This window comes from Oncorhynchus masou, chromosome 26 (genome assembly GCF_036934945.1).
Source record: "Oncorhynchus masou masou isolate Uvic2021 chromosome 26, UVic_Omas_1.1, whole genome shotgun sequence".
Lineage (NCBI taxonomy): Eukaryota > Metazoa > Chordata > Actinopteri > Salmoniformes > Salmonidae > Oncorhynchus > Oncorhynchus masou.
Window position 1 is genome coordinate 22,938,472 of NC_088237.1, and position 20,746 is coordinate 22,959,217.

At 39.8% G+C, this 20,746-nt stretch overlaps 2 protein-coding genes across 2 annotated transcripts; both read left to right on the forward strand.

The window, feature by feature from the left end:
• The first annotated feature begins 336 nt into the window (after window positions 1-336).
• Window positions 337-6,280, forward strand: LOC135515059 (angiopoietin-4-like). Its single transcript, XM_064938872.1, has 7 exons — window positions 337-516; window positions 1,146-1,224; window positions 1,319-1,346; window positions 1,435-1,526; window positions 1,737-1,854; window positions 2,054-2,242; window positions 4,102-6,280. The coding sequence occupies exons 2-7, from the start codon at window positions 1,159-1,161 to the stop codon at window positions 4,398-4,400; spliced, it is 792 nt and encodes a 263-aa protein (XP_064794944.1). The 5' UTR covers window positions 337-516; window positions 1,146-1,158; the 3' UTR covers window positions 4,401-6,280.
• Window positions 6,281-10,626: 4,346 nt separating this feature from the next.
• On the forward strand, window positions 10,627-13,200 carry LOC135514572 (angiopoietin-4-like). Its single transcript, XM_064938004.1, has 7 exons — window positions 10,627-10,672; window positions 11,088-11,167; window positions 11,262-11,289; window positions 11,413-11,504; window positions 11,705-11,822; window positions 12,048-12,236; window positions 12,449-13,200. Exons 2-7 carry the CDS (start codon window positions 11,102-11,104, stop codon window positions 12,769-12,771), a joined length of 816 nt encoding a protein of 271 aa, XP_064794076.1. The 5' UTR covers window positions 10,627-10,672; window positions 11,088-11,101; the 3' UTR covers window positions 12,772-13,200.
• The last annotated feature ends 7,546 nt before the right edge of the window (window positions 13,201-20,746 follow it).

Genomic DNA, 20,746 nt, shown 5'->3' on the forward strand with positions numbered 1-20,746 from the left:
TCTAAAGACATTTGAGAGATAAACACATATGGAGTTGGTATCAAAAGTGTCCGTTCTTTTACTTGATTCATTGTTCATTGGACTGTGCTGTGTGTATTCCTGGCTGTTTGTAATTTCCAGTAAAGTCCAGTATTGGAATGTCAAGAGTGTTTTGCTTTGGAGCTGGGGCTCTGAGTAACAGGGATCGCCCAAAATAACATTAGCACAAGGGTGTGGGGGAGTGTTTTTCCTCAACAACACTATGGGCAAGGTAATTTTGCATGGCCCGGTGCCCCGGTTGGGAGGAGTTTTCACATTTAAAACCTTCCATTGGTCCTTAAGTGAAATCTCCCTGTCTGTGAGCACTGTCTGTGATACTTTGAGGCATCTGACACGAAACTGGAAACGTGGAGTCAGGGTGTGTGCAGAAGGCGGTGCTTGAGTCAATAAATCAATAGGCTTACAATAAATCCTCTCTGAATGAACTTTAAACTGACTGGTCTTGACGATACACTACAAAGGAAAACAGGGGAGGAGGTAGGTTTTCTCTACATATGTGAATCACACGATGACAATTTCAAATTTGCGATTCTAATATTATATTATGTGATATATTATGCATAATATTTATCCTGTGTGAAATGTCTAATGATGGCAGCATAACAAAAAATGATCTAGAATTTGTCCTTTTCCCTTATTTGGGTATATGTATGGTGTTACTGTTTTGTTAATGGAGTGGATATGGTGATGTTTCAAGTTCTCTCCAAATGTTTGAGTTTTGAAACAAAAGTACAGTAGCTCTGACTGTTTCTCAATTTTTGGTTTTGTACATAATCACATTTAGAGGAGACAGAAAAAGTCATTTACTTGCATGAATGGCCTACAACAAATGTTTGCTTGTGTAGGGGACCAGTGTGGTTTCAGATGTGGACAGGTTACTGACGCCACAATAATCATACTAACACACACCGAATACTACTAAGAGATAGATCTGAGTCTAGGGATATTCACTATGTTTGACATGACTTTTCTGTTTAGGAACCTGTACAGGATGCAATTTAGGAAACATTGCATTTTTACAATGTTGCGTCAAACAGGGATAATAAGGAAACAGCAGAAGAAAAAGTAACTAAAATGACATTTTCATCTCTCCCTCTGTCTCTCAGAAAATTGGATAAAATGTGGAATAGGATATTTTTTTGTGGACTGGTGGTCTGTCTCATCTGCCTCACTGACCAGACTCAGGTAAATATACAGTCAGTCAGCACTGAAAAACAGAGAAACATGTTATTCCTTTAAACATGGGAGTAACCATTACTTATCTGCTGGTTTTGTACAGGAACAGAAAACACCTTTAGTTGTTCAAGGTAAGTGTTAGCTATTTTTTTTAAATCACTTACATAGGAAAGACAAGAGTTCGTGTACTGTATGTACATGTGTGTTTGCTTGTTTCAGGGACAGATTGCACACAGATCAAAACTCTCTCCCCTCAAGCCACCAGTGGAGTATATGTCATTCAGCCTGCAGGAGTCAGATCCCCCTTTAAGGTATGGAAACATCTAAATATATAGGCCAGGTACTATATCTACAGTTGTCATTTGGTTGCACAGCCACACAGAGGCAGTAAAACTGGAATGTTGAAGGTGTCACCAGGCTTGCCAGGGTTACTGAAGTTCTACACAGTTCCATTCTTGGACCCTTTTTGTTCACAAGAAAAACAATTTGTTGATTCAAAAGTACATTGATGTTGTATACAGGTGTATTGTGAGATGCTGGCAGACGGAGGCTGGACAGTCTTTCAAAGGCGCACCGGGGCAGAGGTTCATTTCAACAGGAAGTGGGCTGTGTACAAACAAGGCTTTGGGAATCTACAGAGTAATGAAGGGTCCCTCTGAGCACCTCACATTTCACCGGCAACTAATACTGTAAACTCTGTAATTTGCTGAGCCAATGTTGGCCAAATTTAAATGAATTTTTGTCTATAATATATTACCTCAAAGGCAACTTATAGAGGGTTCCCTAAACTGTCTGTTTTTCACTTCTCAATTCAGTTCTCTACCCTGTTGTTTCCTAGAGGACCACTGGCTGGGTCTGAGTAAGGTGTTTGCTCTAACCAAGGGGGGCAGGGGGCGGAGTTCGACTATGCGGGTCAACCTGTGGGACTTTGAAGGGGGCACTGCCTTCGCTGAGTACAGTGACTTCCGTCTGGGCACAGAGGAGGAGAGCTACAAGCTGAACGTTGGAGCCTACAGGGGCAGCGCAGGTAACTGTGATTTCAACAGCACAGGGGGACAGTGGTCATATTATTTACTTCAGTGTTCTAGTTATTTCACATTTGGTGGCAGCATGGGACCATTACACATCACATATATGTCATATGATATGTACAATGCCTTGCGAAAGTATTCGGCCCTCTTGAACTTTGCGACCTTTTGCCACATTTCAGGCTTCAAACATAAAGATATAAACTGTATTTTTTGTGAAGAATCAACAACAAGTGGGACACAATCATGAAGTGGAACGACATTTATTGGATATTTCAAACTTTTTTAACAAATCAAAAACTGAAAAATTGGGCGTGCAAAATTATTCAGCCCCTTTACTTTCAGTGCAGCAAACTCTCTCCAGAAGTTCAGTGAGGATCTCTGAATGATCCAATGTTGACCTGAATGACTAATGATGATAAATACAATCCACCTGTGTGTAATCAAGTCTCCGTATAAATGCACCTGCACTGTGATAGTCTCAGAGGTCCGTTAAAAGCGCAGAGAGCATCATGAAGAACAAGGAACACACCAGGCAGGTCCGAGATACTGTTGTGAAGAAGTTTAAAGCCGGATTTGGATACAAAAAGATTTCCCAAGCTTTAAACATCCCAAGGAGCACTGTGCAAGCGATAATATTGAAATGGAAGGAGTATCAGACCACTGCAAATCTACCAAGACCTGGCCGTCCCTCTAAACTTTCAGCTCATACAAGGAGAAGACTGATCAGAGATGCAGCCAAGAGGCCCATGATCACTCTGGATGAACTGCAGAAATCTACAGCTGAGATGGGAGACTCTGTCCATAGGACAACAATCAGTCGTATATTGCACAAATCTGGCCTTTATGGAAGAGTGGCAAGAAGAAAGCCATTTCTTAAAGATATCCATAAAAAGTGTCGTTTAAAGTTTGCCACAAGCCGCCTGGGAGACACACCAAACATGTGGAAGAAGGTGCTCTGGTCAGATGAAACCAAAATGGAACTTTTTGGCAACAATGCAAAACATTATGTTTGGCGTAAAAGCAACACAGCTCATCACCCTGTACACACCATCCCCACTGTCAAACATGGTGGTGGCAGCATCATGGTTTGGGCCTGCTTTTCTTCAGCAGGGACAGGGAAGATGGTTAAAATTGATGGGAAGATGGATGGAGCCAAATACAGGACCATTCTGGAAGAAAACCTGATGGAGTCTGCAAAAGACCTGAGACTGGGACGGAGATTTGTCTTCCAACAAGACAATGATCCAAAACATAAAGCAAAATCTACAATGGAATGGTTCAAAAATAAAAAATATCCAGGTGTTAGAATGGCCAAGTCAAAGTCGAGACCTGAATCCAATCGAGAATTTGTGGAAAGAACAGAAAACTGCTGTTCACAAATGCTCTCCATCCAACCTCACTGAGCTCGAGCTGTTTTGCAAGGAGGAATGGGAAAAAATTTCAGTCTCTCGATGTGCAAAACTGATAGAGACATACCCCAAGCGACTTACAGCAGTAATCGCAGCAAAAGGTGGCGCTACAAAGTATTAATTAAGGGGGCTAAATAATTTTGCACGCCCAATTTTTCATGTTTTTGATTTGTTAAAAAAGTTTGAAATATCCAATAAATGTCGTTCCACTTCATGATTGTGTCCCACTTGTTGTTGATTCTTCACAAAACATACAGTTTTATATCTTTATGTTTGAAGCCTGAAATGTGGCAAAAGGTCGCAAAGTTCAAGGGGGCCGAATACTTTCGCAAGGCACTGTATGCTGGGTTGATATTCTTAAATGGTGTATGCTTTGGAAGTCAATACAACCAAGAGTGAAGTAGAACTGCAGTATTCTCTCTTCATTCCTCCCTGTCTCTCTGTAGGTGATGCCATCCGTGGGAAATACGCCGGCATTGACCAGAATGGCTTTGGCTTCAGCACAACCGACAAGGACAACGACGGCTGCTCACCCTGCATCTTTGGCGACATCGCCGAGGACGAGTGCAGCTTCTCGGAGGGAGGAGGGTGGTGGTACAGTCGCTGTGGCTCTGCCAGCCTGAACGGAGACTGGCACCCCGCCGGCGAACACATCGGCTGGGCCTCCGGCCTCCACTGGGCGACCTGGAAAGGGCCTGCTCCATACTCGGCCCGAGCCAGCCGCATGATGATCAAGTCTGTGTGAGGCCACGTCTCAATACATCTGAAATGGTTTCCTAGGCCTATGTCTCCTTTGCTTTATGACCACCGGTCTGAGCCACATTAGTGGACATGAGTAGAGGAAACCATTGAAATAACTGGAACACACACAGCTATGTGTTCCATGGAGTGATGCCTGCATATCGTGCCATAGTGCTTAGCTTGAATGGTCTGTTTATTTGGGTCTGTTGTGCAATCAACACACTGTATTTGTTTGTTTTTTTGTTTGTCCCATTCGCTTTGTTGTTTTATATCATGATGCATTAATCAGAGCCAACATGTCAGTGACAGATATAGAAAATATCAATTTTCTACACTTTTTTAAACTCAAGTCTACCATGAGTTATGTTTTCAGTGAAGAGAGAATACCTTGTGGAAGTTTTATTTGTTACACTGCAACAATTCTACATTTAACTTCTGAACAGTTTCATCACATAGTTTGACATAATTTAAATTCTAGAATGTTGATATTGCATGCATTTTTAAATAAAATACATTTTTGAACATTTGTTTAGCATGAACATATTCAATAATGTTGAGAAACCATTCATTTTGCTTGAATTCACACAGTGAAAGCTCTGTGTTTATAGAGAAATAGAAGTTGTACTTATTGCATATTAAATCATTCATGGTTTCTCATCAGACAGTAAATAGGTTTGTTGTTCTCCTAGCCTAGAAGCCTGGTTTCTGGCTTTGATTGATTATGGATCTTTAACAAAAAAATGATGGTGACATCATTTAGGACCTTTAAGGTTGCAGTGACACATCCATAACCTGAGCAGAAAGCAGATAGCATACCGGAGAGAATACTATAGACATCAAGAAAGTCAGTCAGTTGATTATTGACAAGTTTTTCCAACACTTTTGATTAATAGGGCAAAATAGAAATAGGCCTATAACAGTTAGGATCAGCTTGATCTCCCCCTTTAAATAAAGGACAAACTCTGGCTGTCTTCCAAGCAATGGGAACCTCCCCAGAAAGGAGAGACAGGTTTAGTGAGTATACATGTTGTTACGTATTATTTCTCTATACTGGTTCTCCGTGGAAATCGATAACACACAACCCTGGCGTTGAAAGCACCAATGCTGTACCAACTCTTGGTGATCTCTGCCTGTATCTAAAAACAACATGGATCCACCAGAGACTCTGGGTTCGTGACCAGGCTCTGTCGTAACCGTCCGCGACCGGGAGTTCCGTGGGGCGACGCACAATTGGCCTAGCTTCGTCCGGGTTAGGGAGGGTTTGGCCGGTAGGGAAATCCTTGTCTCATCGCGCACCAGCGACTCCTGTGGCGGGCCGGGCACAGTGCACGCTAACCAAGGTTGCCAGGTGCACAGTGTTTCCTCCGACACATTGGTGCGGCTGCCTTCCGGGTTGGATGGCGCTGTGTTAAGAAGCAGTACGGCTGGTTGGGTTGTGTATTGGAGGTCGCATGACTTTCAACCTTCGTCTCTCCCGAGCCCGTACGGGAGTTGTAGCGATGAGCCAAGATAGTAGCTACTAAACAATTGGATACCACAAAATTGGGGAGAAAAAGGGGTAAAAAAATAATATATATATTTTTTTAAATTACATTTAAAAAATAAAAATAAAAATAAAAACAACATGGATGACAAATGCTGTACAAAGATGTGATCACAGGAAATGATCTGATGGCCATTTACTCATTTGTATAGGTGTCACATGTCTGAGAGTTATTCTTTCACTTCATTGATTAGGCTACAGGACATCACTGTCAAAGAGCCATAGCAAATCTATAGCAAAGATCCAAAGTTCCTCCCTAATAATTTTGCACGCCCAATTTTTCAGAGTTTGATTTGTTAAAAAAGTTTGAAATATTCAATAAATGTCGTTCCGCTTCATGATTGTGTCCCACTTGTTGTTGATTCTTCACAAAAAATACAGTTTTATATCTTTATGTTTAAAGCCTGAAATGTGGCAAAAGGTCGCAAAGTTCAAGAGGGCCGAATACTTTCGCAAGGCACTGTATATATACTGAGTGTACAAAATATCGAGAACACCTTTCTAATATTGAGTTGCACCCCAATTTTGCCCTCAGAACAGCCTCCATTCGTCAGGGCATGGACTCTACAAAGTGTCGAAAGCGTTCCACAGGGATTCTGGCCCATGTTGACTCCAATGCTTCTCACAGTTGTGTGAAGTTGGCTGGATGTCCTTTGAGTGGTGGACCATTGTTGATATTCACGGGAAACTGTTGAGTGTGAAAAACCCAGCAGCGTTACAGATACTGCCACACTGAAACTGGTGCGCCTCGCACGTACTACCATACCACGTTCAAAGGCCCTTAAATATTTTGTCTTGCACATTCACCCTCTGAATTGCACACACACTGTGCACAATCCATGTCTCAAGGCTTAAAGATCCTTATTTAACCTGTTTCCTCCCCTTCAAAACGTGTCTCCTCCCCTTCATCTACACTGATTATAGTGGATTTAACAGGTGCCATCAAAAAGGCATCATAGCTTTCAACTGGATTCACGTGGTCGGTCTTGGTCAAGGAAAAAGCATGTGTTCCTAATGTTTTGATGCTCAGTGCATATTGTAGCAATCCTCTCTATATGAGCCATGTTATAATTCCCACCATGTGGGTTAACCCTATTGGCGTAATGTGTCAGGTGTTTGCAGAGATTGATGAGAAGTTTTGAAAGGACGTTGGCTGTCGGACAAGTCAGGAATCTTTTTTGGTTGCTCAAAGATTATGATCACTTGCCCGAAAATATAAGTTAGCTATTTACATGCAGAAATGTTATATACAGTATTGCAAGCCTTTCACCTACACATAGGGGATGAACCAGAAAGATCAGTTGTGGAATTCTTTGTATTTTAGTTGTCAGTAAAAAATGTTTTGCAGAGCAGGCTCAACTTGCTTGACTAAAATAATGGGGAGGAATGAGAGAGTTCAGCTTTAGGCTAGAATTATTTGCAGTTTGTTTGTTTAAAAAAATCACCTGCCCAATGGGGCAACCTCAGAGTAGGCTCAACTAGTACGACTGCTAAGTACACTTCCCGCAGACAATAGGGCAACTCTTAATGTCAATCCCTGGCTCACGTCCCTGACCTGCTGTTCGATACAATATCTTAAATGACAGTGTTTTTAATGCATTTGATTATATAATCTTGAAGCCCATTCAAAACAGCATGGGAAAGGATACTGAAGTAAAGCATAAGCAGCTGTCACCTTCACAGCGAACATAAATCCCTGATTACACATGAAGGCGATATCATGGCGACGTTAGCTGGCTACACGCATGCACTTCTCCCTTAACCATAGCCCTAACCTTAAAGAGTGACTCCCTTTAAAAAGACACAAATCCCTTTAAAAGTGGCCTACGTGGCATCAATATGAGTCAGAAACAGTTATTCTAGTGTCAAAATTGACTTCTAATTTTGGTCAAGTCGGAGTTTGAAACATCAGTGCGTCATAACAGGTAAATTAACGTTGGGTTTCAATTTAAAAATGTCCATTTGCCAACTAACATGGGGTGAACAGTTGTGGTGATTGCTCTCTACTCAATAGCATAGACAGTGAGACTGCCCAGCATCTACGACTCTGTTTACATAAAACAACACATTGCACATTTTTTACTTGAGAAAAACTGTCCCAAACACCTTAGATATAATGCAAAAAATAATTACAGATTTATTGAGTTATCTTAGATTCATTCTGGGGATTTTGAGGAAGTGAAGTAGCATAATCCATTGGATTAGACAAAATGAGTAATGTTCTTTTGATAATTTGATTACTTTTGGACACTCCTCAGTTTATGCTCTAGACTGATCAGTTCCTTCTCTAACACTGTGTCTCATGGTAGACAAAAATCATTAACCAAATGCAGAATCAGTCAGGAAACCTCCAAAACTGAAATTGAGTTTTTCTAACGAGCAACAGAAAAATACATGTGCCAATCGCACTTTAACCATGTTGAAGCATTGGCTAAACTGGGTTATTGTGAAATTGAATCATCATTTTGATAAGCTAATGTCATTATTTTGACAAAGCAAGTGAATTCTTGTCATAAATCAACATTCCAAAATCTGACATTTGTGACTGTTGGAGAAACGTCTAGTATCGCAGTGAGTTGATATTAAATACTTTTTGTGACAACTGTCAGTGACACAAGCAACAATGGAGGCAAACACATACTCAGAAAGGGAGTACTTTCCCTGGACCACAATTGAAGGACGTTGGTCTTAAAACCACTTGCCATTAACTATCTTTAGATGGTAAGTCAGCTGGTCTGGAGAAAGTCTGGCCATGCAGCAGTAGGCGAGGTGTACCTCTCCAGTGCTCAGAATGGTATTCTATGAAGCAAGATACTGTACATCTACTCAGGGTTTTCTGACGCTAACCAGCTTCAGTTAGCTCCATGTTCCAGGTCAGGCTTAATCTGTACTACGACCTCTAGCAGGCTTGTAACTCCGCTTGCATGTCGCACATGGCTGGTCAGACACCAAACTCTTCATTGAGACAATGTTAAAACATAAATCCATGGGCAAGTCAGTGCCACATTTTAATTTGTACTGAAATCTAAATTAAAGAAAAAGTTATCTTGCAAATTCTGCAAGCTATGGTATGAAATAGTATTTTAGAAGTGCTGTCTTTATTGTATTACTTATTGTTAATGGTTGATTTTGGTGAGTTTATCACTGCACAACCACAAGCACCTTTCTCCTAGCTATTAAATAATTGTATTAAGTCATACAAAAGTGTTACTGTGCGTAAAGTTTAAATTGCATTCTTTCATTACTAAATGTGTAATGTGATATATTTAAGAGGAGTTAGCCGTGAGTTAGCCTGCCCCAGAGCAGGCTACTTCTGAAGGATTTGTTGCAATAGAAATTGACCTGGCTAAAAGGTGAGCCACTTTTGTAAGACCAGTTATTCCGAGTTGCTGAGTTACCTCGCTAACACCTCAAACCTGCTTCGTAGGGTTACCCAACTGATCACCTCTGAGCCTGTGTTTGGCAGGGTGTGTCAGGACAAAACATTTTTTGAGTCCTGATACCTCCACTATGGGTTCAATGCATCAAAACCAATGACATCTTTCTGCTCCAGCAAGCATTACTCATACTCAGGAGTTTTTACAGAGGATCCATCCCATTCTAGAACATTGGTGTTGGACACTGAGGATAAATCTGAGGGAAGAGCATCCACAGAACAGTGTTAGAGAAAGAACTGATCGGTCTAGAGCATAAACTGAGGAGTGTCCAAAAGTCATCAGATTATCAAAAGAACATTACTCATTTTGCGTAATCCAATGGATTATGCTACTAATTATTTTTCTTGTAATCTGTAATCAGTAACTGATTCAATTTTTCAAGAAATCCACCCAACCCTGATGCATAAATAATACCATTTGAAACACTGCAATTGTATTTGAGGTGAAAAGGAGACATCTACAGACATTTGAGAGATAAACACAAACTGTATTTTATTCCTTGTTCATTGGACTGTGCTGGATGTATTCCTGGTGGTTTGTAATTTCCTCTAAACTCCAATATTGGAGTGAGTAGCATAGCAACAGGGCTCACAGAGCCCACAATATCATTAGCACAAGCACATGGTGGTGGAGTGTTTTTTGCAACAACATTAACTATCTATCTATCATACTGAATCAGTGTCTGCAAGATCACATAATGATAGTATATTACATAACATAATCAAATAAGGCATAGTATAACGTTACTGTAAGACAAAAAACACATACGTTTTTTTACATTTTAGGATGATTGTATGAATGGTCCAATTTTTGTCTCATACAGCAACAACTCAACAACACGTGCCACTAGGAAAAATATGTGCTTTGATTGAAGCAGAACACGAGTATTCTACAGTTTCTTAACACCATCTTCTCTACATTTGCATGCTGTACATAACAAAAAATACATAAATGCGTATTCCCATGAATCTGATTGAGATCAAATGTTTGGCATGCAGATGCTGCATGGACATTTCACTGGTTAAACTTGAAGAATTATAATTCACGAATTACAATGAGAAATGTGAAGGGAGGGTGACCACAACAATTTGTGTGTAAAGTAAAGGTAAAGAAACATGTGCGTAATACATGATAGAGATCAGTAGATCAAGAGGGGCGGAACGAGGGCTGTATGGATGGTTACCTACAGATCCACCCTCTTGGCCTAAATAAATAGGCTTACAGGAAACCCTCTCTGAATAACCTTTAAACTGACTGGGAGTAGACCATAGACTGTAAAGGAATACACGGGACAAGGTAGGTTTTCTCTTCACAAATCACACGCATGCATGTTTCAAAATTGTGACTTTAATAACTTACATAATATTTATCCTGTGTAAAATGTCTAATGATGGCAGCATAACAAAAAGCATATACTATAACTGTTCCATTTTCCCTTATTTGGTTAAACTGAATTTCAACTTTACATGTATGGTGACCACTGTGTTGTGAATGGAGAGGGAATGGTGAGGTTTCATGTTCTCTGTGATAATGTTGTGATATTTTCCACTAGTTTGCTCAGATTAGAGATGAATTAGACATTTCCTTTTCAGTTTAAAAAATAAAATAATTTTGGTGGGATTAAAATTTTAAAGAATTGCAATATGTAATATCAATGCCACCCATAAAAATAAAAAAGCTGACAATGTTAATCGCTTTATCTCTCTCTCAGAAAATTGTGACAAAATGTGGAATAGGATATATTTTTGTGGACTGGTGGTCTGTCTCATCTGCCTCACTGACCAGACTCAGGTAAATATACAGTCAGTCAGCACTGAAAAACAGAGAGACATGTTATTCCTTTAAACATGGGAGTAACCATTACTTATCTGCTGGTTTTGTACAGGAACAGAAAACACCTTTAGTTGTTCAAGGTAAGTGTTTTTTTTCTTTGTTTAACTTACATTGTAAACACAAGAGACAACCATTCTTAACCTCTGACCACTGCCCTTTTCAATATGTTATTGTGTATGTGCATGTGTGTTTGCTAATTTCAGGGACAGATTGCACACAGATCAAAACTCTCTCCCCTCGAGCCACCAGTGGAGTGTATGTCATTCAGCCTGCAGAAGTCACATCCCCCTTTATGGTATGGAAACATCTAAATATATGGGCCAGGTACTATATCTACAGTTGTCATTTGGTTACACAGCCACACAGGGGAAGTAAAGCTTAGCTATGGAATGTTGAAGGTGTCGCCAGGCTTGCCAGAGTTACTGGAATTCCACAGGGTTCCAACTAAACAATTTGTTGATTCAAAAGTATTACAAGTATTTACATTGTATACAGGTGTATTGTGAGATGCTGGCGGACGGAGGCTGGACAGTCTTTCAAATGCGCACCGGGGCAGAGGTTCTTTTCAACAAGACGTGGGCTGAATACGAACAAGGCTTTGGGAATTTACAGAGTAAGGAAGGGTCCCTCTAAACACCACATATTCCACCAGCAACGGATACTGAGAACTGTGTAGTTTGCTGAGCCATTGTTAGACTAATTGAAATACATTTTTGTCGATAATGCTCATGTTTACTTCTAAGTCAAATTATCATAGAGGGTTCCCCATAATGCAGTGCATTTACTTTAAGTATGTTTTTCACTTCTCAATTCAGTTCTCTTCCCTGTGGTTTCCTAGAGGACCACTGGCTGGGTCTGAGTAAGGTGTTTGCTCTAACCAAGGGGGGCAGGGGGCGGAGTTCGACTATGCGGGTCAACCTGTGGGACTTTGAAGGGGGCACTGCCTTCGCTGAGTACAGTGACTTCCGTCTGGGCACAGAGGAGGAGAGCTACAAGCTGAACGTTGGAGCCTACAGGGGCAGCGCAGGTAACGGTTAATTTCAACAGCACAAGGTGACAGGGGTCATATTATTTACTTCAGTGTTCTAGTTATTTCACATTTGGTGGCAGCTACACATCACACATATGTCATATGATATGTATTCTGGGTTGATATGGTGTATGCTTTGGAAGTCAATACAATCAAGAGTGAAGTAGAACTGCAGTATTCTCTCTTCATCCCTCCCTGTCTCTCCGTAGGTGATGCCATCCGTGGGAAATACGCCGGCATTGACCAGAATGGCTTTGGCTTCAGCACAACCGACAAGGACAACGACGGCTGCTCACCCTGCATCTTTGGAGACATCGCCGTGGACAAGTGCAGCTTCTCGGAGGGAGGAGGGTGGTGGTACAGTCGCTGTGGCTCTGCCAGCCTGAACGGAGACTGGCACCCTGCCGGCGAACACATTGGCTGGGCCTCCGGCCTCCACTGGGAGACCTGGAAAGGGCCTTCTCCATACTCGGCCCAAGCCAGCCGCATGATGATCAAGTCTGTGTGGAAGAAGATTATTACAGCAAACTAATACAAAAACAAATCATTAAAAAAATAAACTTTTTAATAAACTGAAATAAAACTATTAACAAGGCAAGGTTTGACAAAGAAAACTATACTGAAACTATTATCTTTAACTTACTAAAATAAAATTAAAACACTTGACCAGTTTAAAGGTCTATAAGCACAACATGGTCACAGTCACCATGTTTTCAGTGAAGAGAAGTTTTATTTGTTGCACTGCGACAAATCTGCATATTTAATGTGAACAGTTTAAATAGTTTGACATAACTTATAGACTAGAATGTTGATATTGTATGCGTTTTCAAATATAATTATCTTTAGAATATTTGTTTAGCACACACTTAGCCCGTACATACTTTGCCCAAGTTCAGACACCATTATTTTGCCCTGTAAACATGATTGAATTCACACATTCAAAGCTTTGTGTTTAAAGTGAAATAAAAAGTTGTACTCATTGCATTTTAAATCATTCATACCCTAGAAGCCTGGTTTCTAGCTTTGATTGAATCGGGATATTTAGCTTTGTTACACATTGCTACATTAATCCCGGGGCTCACTTGAAAAAGAGATCTCAATGTGACTGATCATGGTTAAATAAAGCATAAAAAGAATGAAGACTTCAACTTAGATGAACAGATTATGATTAACAAATCAGCATACCCTGTTGTGCCTACTACAACTCTTTGAACATGACGTGACATTTCAGATAAAGCAGAACAATTAGAAGAAAGTCTTCATCAACAATTTAATTTCTGTTTCAAATAAATGCAACCCACTTTGTCACCTGTAGGGGTCTCACTCAGCATACATGTGATTTCTTTACACAGTGTCCTGAAGAGATCATTATGCACGCGCACACACACGCATACACAAAGAGGTATTGTAACATGTAACAACTATTTTTATTGTGACGTATTATATTGAGGTATTAACCCAGAATAACCCAGATTGAGGACTAAATGGAGTAACGGACTTCGAACATTCTCAATTGGTCATGTCTTTTGACTTACCTTCCTTCTTTCTCTCTCTTCTGGAAGACTTTGCCATCTGGCTGCTCCCTCCATCGCACAGATGCACCTCCATCTCTCTTGGCAATCTCTGCCTCTAAAAACAACATGGACGACAAACGCTGTATAAAGATGTGATCCACAGAAAATGATCTGATGGCCATTTACTCATTTGTATAGGTGTAGTCACATGTCTGAGAGTTATTCTTTCACTTCATTGATTAGGCTACAGTGCAACGCTGTCAAAGAGCCATAGCAAATCTATAGCAATGATCAAAATTTCCTCCCTGAAACCTCTCCTCCCACCTGTATGAGAATTTGCTCTTTCACCAGAGGGTCATTAAGGTCAACTCCTGGAGGTACTTTCAGAAACATCTTCACCATGCTTACAGTTTTCTTTCCTGTGAAGAGAAACATCTTGACATCAGGCTCTTATTCATTAGTGCACACCGTAGCAAAATGTTTTGCAACAGAAAAGTAAATCAAACGTTTCTTATACCCTTTGAAAGTAACTCAAATCAAATTTTCAAGTCAAATTTATTTATATAGTCCTTCTTACATCAGCTGATATCTCAAAGTGCTGTACAGAAACCCAGCCTAAAACCCCAAACAGCAAGCAGTGCAGGTGTAGAAGCACGGTGGCTAGGAAAAACTCCCGAGAAAGGCCAAAACCTAGAAAGAAACCTAGAGAGTAATTGCCTCATAACTGCCTCTTATTCCGTATCATGTCCGTAATCTTTTCAATGGGATTGACGATTATATCATAACATTTGTGAAAATGCAGTAATTTAAGATATATACAGTACCAGTCAAAAGGTTGGACACGCCTACTCATTTCAGGGCTTTCTTTATATTTTTTATTTTCTACATTGTAGAATTATACTGAAGACATCAAAATTATGAAATAACACATATGGAATCATGTAGTAAGCAAAAAAAGTGTTAAACAAATAAAAAATATATTTTATATTTGAGATTCTTTAAAGTAGCCACCGTTTGCCTTGATGACAGCTTTGCATACTCTTGGCATTCACTCAACTAGTTTCATGAGGTAGTTACCTGGAATGCATTTTAATTAACAGGTGTGACTTGTTAAAAGTACATTTGTGGAATTTCTTAACCTTCTTAATGCGTTTGAGCCAATCAGTGTGTTGTGACAAGGTATGGTTGGTATACAGAAGATAGCCCTATTTGGTAAAAGACCAAGTCCATTTTATGGCAAGAACAGCTCAAATAAGCAAAGAGAAACGACAGTCCATCATTACTTTAAGACATGAAGATCAGTTCATCCGGAAAATGTCAAGAACCTTTAAAGTTTCTTCAAATGCAGTTGCAAAAGTTGTCTCTATCTTCTTGCCATTTGTGCTGTTGTCTGTGCCCAATATTTTTTGTACCATGTTTTGTGCTTCTACCACGTTGTGTTGCTACCATGTTGTTGTCATGTTGTGTTGCTACCATGCTGTGTTGTCATGTGTTGCTGCCTTGCTATGTTGTTGTCTTAGGTCTCTATTTATGTAGTGTTGTGTTGTCTCTCTTGTCGTGATGTCTTTTGTCCTACATTTATATGTTATTACAAATATATATTTTTAATCCCAGGCCTTTTACTTTTTGGTAGGCCATCATTGTAAATACGAATTTGTTCTTTTTTGCTGCCAAGAAACCAAGAGACTTGCTTGGGCCAAGAAACACAAGAAATAGACAATAGACAGTTACAAATCTGTCCTTTGGTGTGATGAGTCCAAATTTGAAATTTTTGGTTCCAACCGCCATATCGTTGTGAGACGCAGAATAGGTGAACGGATCATCTCTGCATGTGTGGTTCCCAACGTGAAGCATGGAGGAGGTGTGAGGGTGCTTTGCTGGTGACACTGTCTGTGATTTATTTAGAATTCAATACACATTTAACCAGAATGGCTATAACAGCATTCTGCAGTGATACGCCATCCCATCTGGTTTGCGCTTAGTGGGATTATATTTTGTTTTTCAACGGGACAATGACCCAGCACCTCCAGGCTGTGTAAGGGCTATTTGACCAAGAAGGAGAGTAATGGAGTGCTGCATAAGATGGCCTGGTCTCCACAATCACCCAACCTCAACCAAATTGAGATGGTTTTGGATTAGTTGGACTGCAGAGTGAAGGAAAAGCAGCCAACATGTGCTCAGCCTATGTGGGAACTCCTTCAAGACTGTTTGAAAAGCATTCCAGGTCAAGCTGGTTGAGAGAATGCCAAGATTGTGCAAAGCTGCCATCAAGGCAAAGGGTGGCTACTTTGAAGAATCTAACATATAAAATATATTTAGATTTATTTAACTCAACACTTTTTTGATTACTACATGAGTCCATATGTGTTATTTTATAGTTTTCATGTCTTCATTATCATTTTACAATGTAGAAAATAGTGCAAATAAAGAAAAACCCCTGAATGAGTAGGTGTGTCCAAATGTTTGAGTGGTACTGTATATATAATTATATTTGTGTTGGTGGATGGCCAGATGTCTGTTATAAAGTTTTAGCCCTGAAGACCATTCAAAACAAACGACAAGGCTACTTCATCGTAAACAACGCATCACTTGCATAGCATGTTGGACAAATTCAGTCAGCTCTGTTTTGGCCCGTTTGCTTCCTTCTTGTTCTAGTGAATACGACCCATGATTGTCGTCCAAAAGAGAAGGAAAAGCTGCGGAATGTGTCTTTATACCGATCTTCATATTAAAAGAGGTGGGGGTGCTTACCTTTTTCCTCACAATCTTTAAGGGTGTAGCCTGAAACTCTGTCTTCACATTCATTGCCCTGCCACCAGCTCAGCCCTTCAGATAGCACTCCTGTCGACTTGGTGAGAAGATCAACATTTAGTTAGACTTCATCTTTTGATTATGTTGATATCTGTTGATATGAAAGTTTGTGTAATTGCGAACTCAGTCACGTGGTAAATTCACTGTAGAGGTTATGAAGCTATGTGCAGCTGGAGATTCCTTTTCATGGTTTACGAACTACTATGATCAGTGGTTCTGGTAGCAGCATAAAATTACCTACAGAATTATTAGAATGCACAATGAGATTCTAACAGAATCATCCATATTGGTAAAAAAAGTTTTAATTCTAGAAACAGATCAAATATGGTAAAATATTGTATAAAACAATGAACCAGTAACAGTTTTAAAAACTGTAAAACAGTTCAGGCAAGTCAGCCAGACCGCATGCCTCAGACTGCACTATTGGACGTCTGACCAAAGTAGTTATACGTCAGGAGGCAGTATGACAGTTCGTCCACCAGAGGGCTGCTGAGCAGGTGTTAGCACGTGATCAGGTCTAATGGTGTAACTTCTCCCTTAACAATAGCCCTGACCCTGACCAAGTTGAGTCCTTGCCTAAACTTCACCAAATCTGGGTTATTGCGTCATTGAAGTCATCAATGTGATGAGCTATTGTCATTATTTTGACCAGGCAAGTAAATTCTAGTGATGATTCGACATTCCAAAATCTGACATTTGCGGCTGTTGGACAAAAGTCTAGTATGGCAGTGAGTTGATAGTAAATTTACTGTTTGTGACAACTGTCAGTGACACAAGCAACAATAAAGGCAAACACATACTTAGAAAGGGAGTACTTTCCCTGGACCAGAATTTAAGGACCATTGGGACCATTAGGCCATTGGGGACCATTAGGCCATTGGGTTTGGTGAAGCACTGGTCGTGCAGCAGTAGGTCCCGTTGTCTGCTGGCTTCACATTTGAAAGGGCGAGGTCTACCTCTCCAATGCTCAGGTCTCCTCTGAGACTGTATTTGTCAGGGTGTGTCGGGCCAAAAATGATGTCAGGTCTGGATACCTCCACTATTGGTTCAACGCACCGAAACCCATTACTACATTTTCTGCTCCAGCAAGCATTACCCATGTCAGAGTTTTTGCAGAGCAGAGTCACAGAGGATCCATCCCATTGGTGTTGGACACTGAGGAGAAATCTGTGGGAAGAGGATCCACAGAGAAATTCAAACCATAAGACCACCAAACATCCACAAATCACCATACAGATGTAGGATCTTAATTTCACCCATATTGTCACAGCAAAATAATCCTGCAGCAACAGGATTTGAACATTTAGTCCATAATGTTGCTTGAATGGTGGTTATACACTTTTAGCTACATGAAAAGTGCAATACTGTTAATATAATCATGTGTTATTGTGGGTTTTCAGTGAATCTCTGCATTTCCTGCGATGCAGCAAGATTCTTAGACTTAACTTACCCAGCAGAAGAGTAGTGAACAGCATGAACTGAAACATGCTGGCTGTGAGTCAGGAAGTAGGCCAAGTCAGTTCAGTATCATGAACAAGAAACCAGGGGAATTTGGTAGAAACAAGGAGTCAGTCATGTGAATTGCTAAACGTTCTGATATAACTCCATATTTCCTAGGTCATAAAGACAGAAACTATAAAACAGGCATGGCATACGTAACTGTACAGCTTATAACTGGACATTCATTTCCTTATAACACATATTTTGAAATAATCTTTATTAATTATTAAATTATGAAAAAATATGAATGAAATCCATGAGGCCAAAGAGGATGCTTTCTTTAATTGACTGCAGGAAAGGGCTACATGGCTAAATCACGCCAAGTAAACTTAAACCAAATAATGAGTTGATTTCAGTTAATTTGGCAATGACATTTTTTAATTGCACAATTAACCCTATCACTCCCACTGATTTTTAGCTAGCGGTGGCTAAAGTTAGCTTCTTGTAGTTACTGTTTAACAAAAACTGAACAAAGGATTGTAGTTTCTCTTGGCCCATAGACTACTTTCAGGATGAGGAACCATCTAACACTAAGATATAAAATCCTGAACATCCCCTTGAAAGTCAGCTAAAAACCATTAACAATGGAACACCTTTTCAAGGTGGATTCCATAAACTGTATTTACAAATATGCATATACAGTACATTGCGAAAAAAAAGGAAAAATATTTCAAGCTGCATTCTAAAGTCCATTCTAAAATAATATAAGAGTATTTAAAATATATAATACCACACTTCCCCTGTAAGCTCAACCTCCAACGCTCAATTTGGCCCCCCTATAGAGGCAGACCGGTATGACCAGGTGGCTGTCTACAGTGAGAGTTTGCGTTTATTAGTGCTCAATCGTCCCTTTTTTATTTTATTTTATTTAAAAATATATATATTTCACCTTTATTTAACCAGGTAGGCCAGTTGAGAACAAGTTCCCATTTACAACTGCGACCTGGCCAAGATAAAGCAAAGCAGTTCGACACAAATAACAACACACATGGAATAAACAAACGTAGAGTCAATAACAATAGAAAAAGTCTATATTCCATGTGTGCAAATGGCGTAAGGAGGTAAGGCAATAAATAGGCCATAGTAGCGAAGTAATTACAATTTAGCAAATTAACACTGGAGTAATAAATGTGCAGATGATGATGATGTGCAAGTAGAAATACTGGTGTGCAAAAAAGCAAAATAAGTAAACAAAAACAATATGGGGATGAGGTAGGTAGTTGGATAGGCTATTTACAGATGGGCTGTGTTACAGCTGCAACGATTGGTAAGCTGCTCCGATAGCTGATGCTTAAAGTTAGTGTGGGAGATACGGTATGAGTCTCCAACTTCAGCGATTATCGCAATTACTTTCAGTCACTGACAGCAGAGATCGCCGAAGAAACAGCGGCCAAATGAGGTGTTGGCTTTGGGGATGACCAGTGAGATATACCTGCTGGAGCGCGTGCTACGGGTATGTGTTGTTATGGTGACCAGTGAGCTGAGACAAGGCGGAGTTTATATGCTGCTGATCAGCACAAAACACACCCACCACCCGCAAAGCCCATACTTAGATATGTTGCTCGAACCACATACTTGTTTGTTTTTACACCCACTTATAGGAAGATGGAAAAAGAATACAGTTGAATTATTAATTAACATATTGAAATATGCACATCACACAGAGACATTGATAAAGATGTGTGTGTATTAGTGTATTATTCACAGGCATCGACTGGCGCAGTACGTCCATGGAGGTTGAGTGTTTAATTGATCTTTAAGACAGTAACTAGAGGAGGATGGCACTAGCAGGAGGTTACCAATAAGGCTGGCATACCTTTACTCTTGCCTTTGTACTCTATATCTCTTTATGCTATGCAGTGGCTTCGGAGAGTATTCAGACCCCTTGATATTTTCCACATTTTGTTAGGTTACAGCCTTATTCTAAAATTGACTAAATTGTTTTTTCCCTCAAAATACTAGCAACAGTGTGTGAAAACCCTGTGAAGACTTACAGAAAACGTTTGACCTCTGTCATTGCCAACAAAGGGTATATAACAAAGTATTGAGATAAACTTTTGTTATTGACCAAATACTTATTTTCCACCATAATTTGCCAATAAATTCATTAAAAATCCTACAATGTGATTTTCTGGATTTTTTCCCCATCATTTTCTCTGTCATAGTTGAAATGTACCTATGATGAAAATTACAGGCCTCTCTAATCTTTTTAAGTGGGAGAACTTGCACAATTGGTGGCTGACTAAATACTTTTTTGCCCCACTGTAACTCAGTTCCATAGTTCTGTGTGTCAGTCACCAGATGTCAACCCGATTGAACACTTACAGGAGATTGTGGAGCGCCACCTAAAACTGCGTTTTCCACCACCATCAACAAAACACGGCTCGAATTAATCCTATTTATGTCAAAACTAGTTTTGTTGTGCATTTTAGCTAAAACTCTAACCCATTCCTAACCTTAACTTAATTATCATAACCTGCTACGTTAATTATCCTAAACTGCTGCATAAATTATCCTAATCTGCTACGAAAATGAACAAATATTTTACAAAACTTGTAATTGTTATGAAATTAACACAAAAAAATCAATAGTGTAGGAGGTTGTGAACTCAACACCGTAAACAACATAATGAGAACGGTAAATGACTATAGTTAATACATGCATTAACATAAATTAATGTAA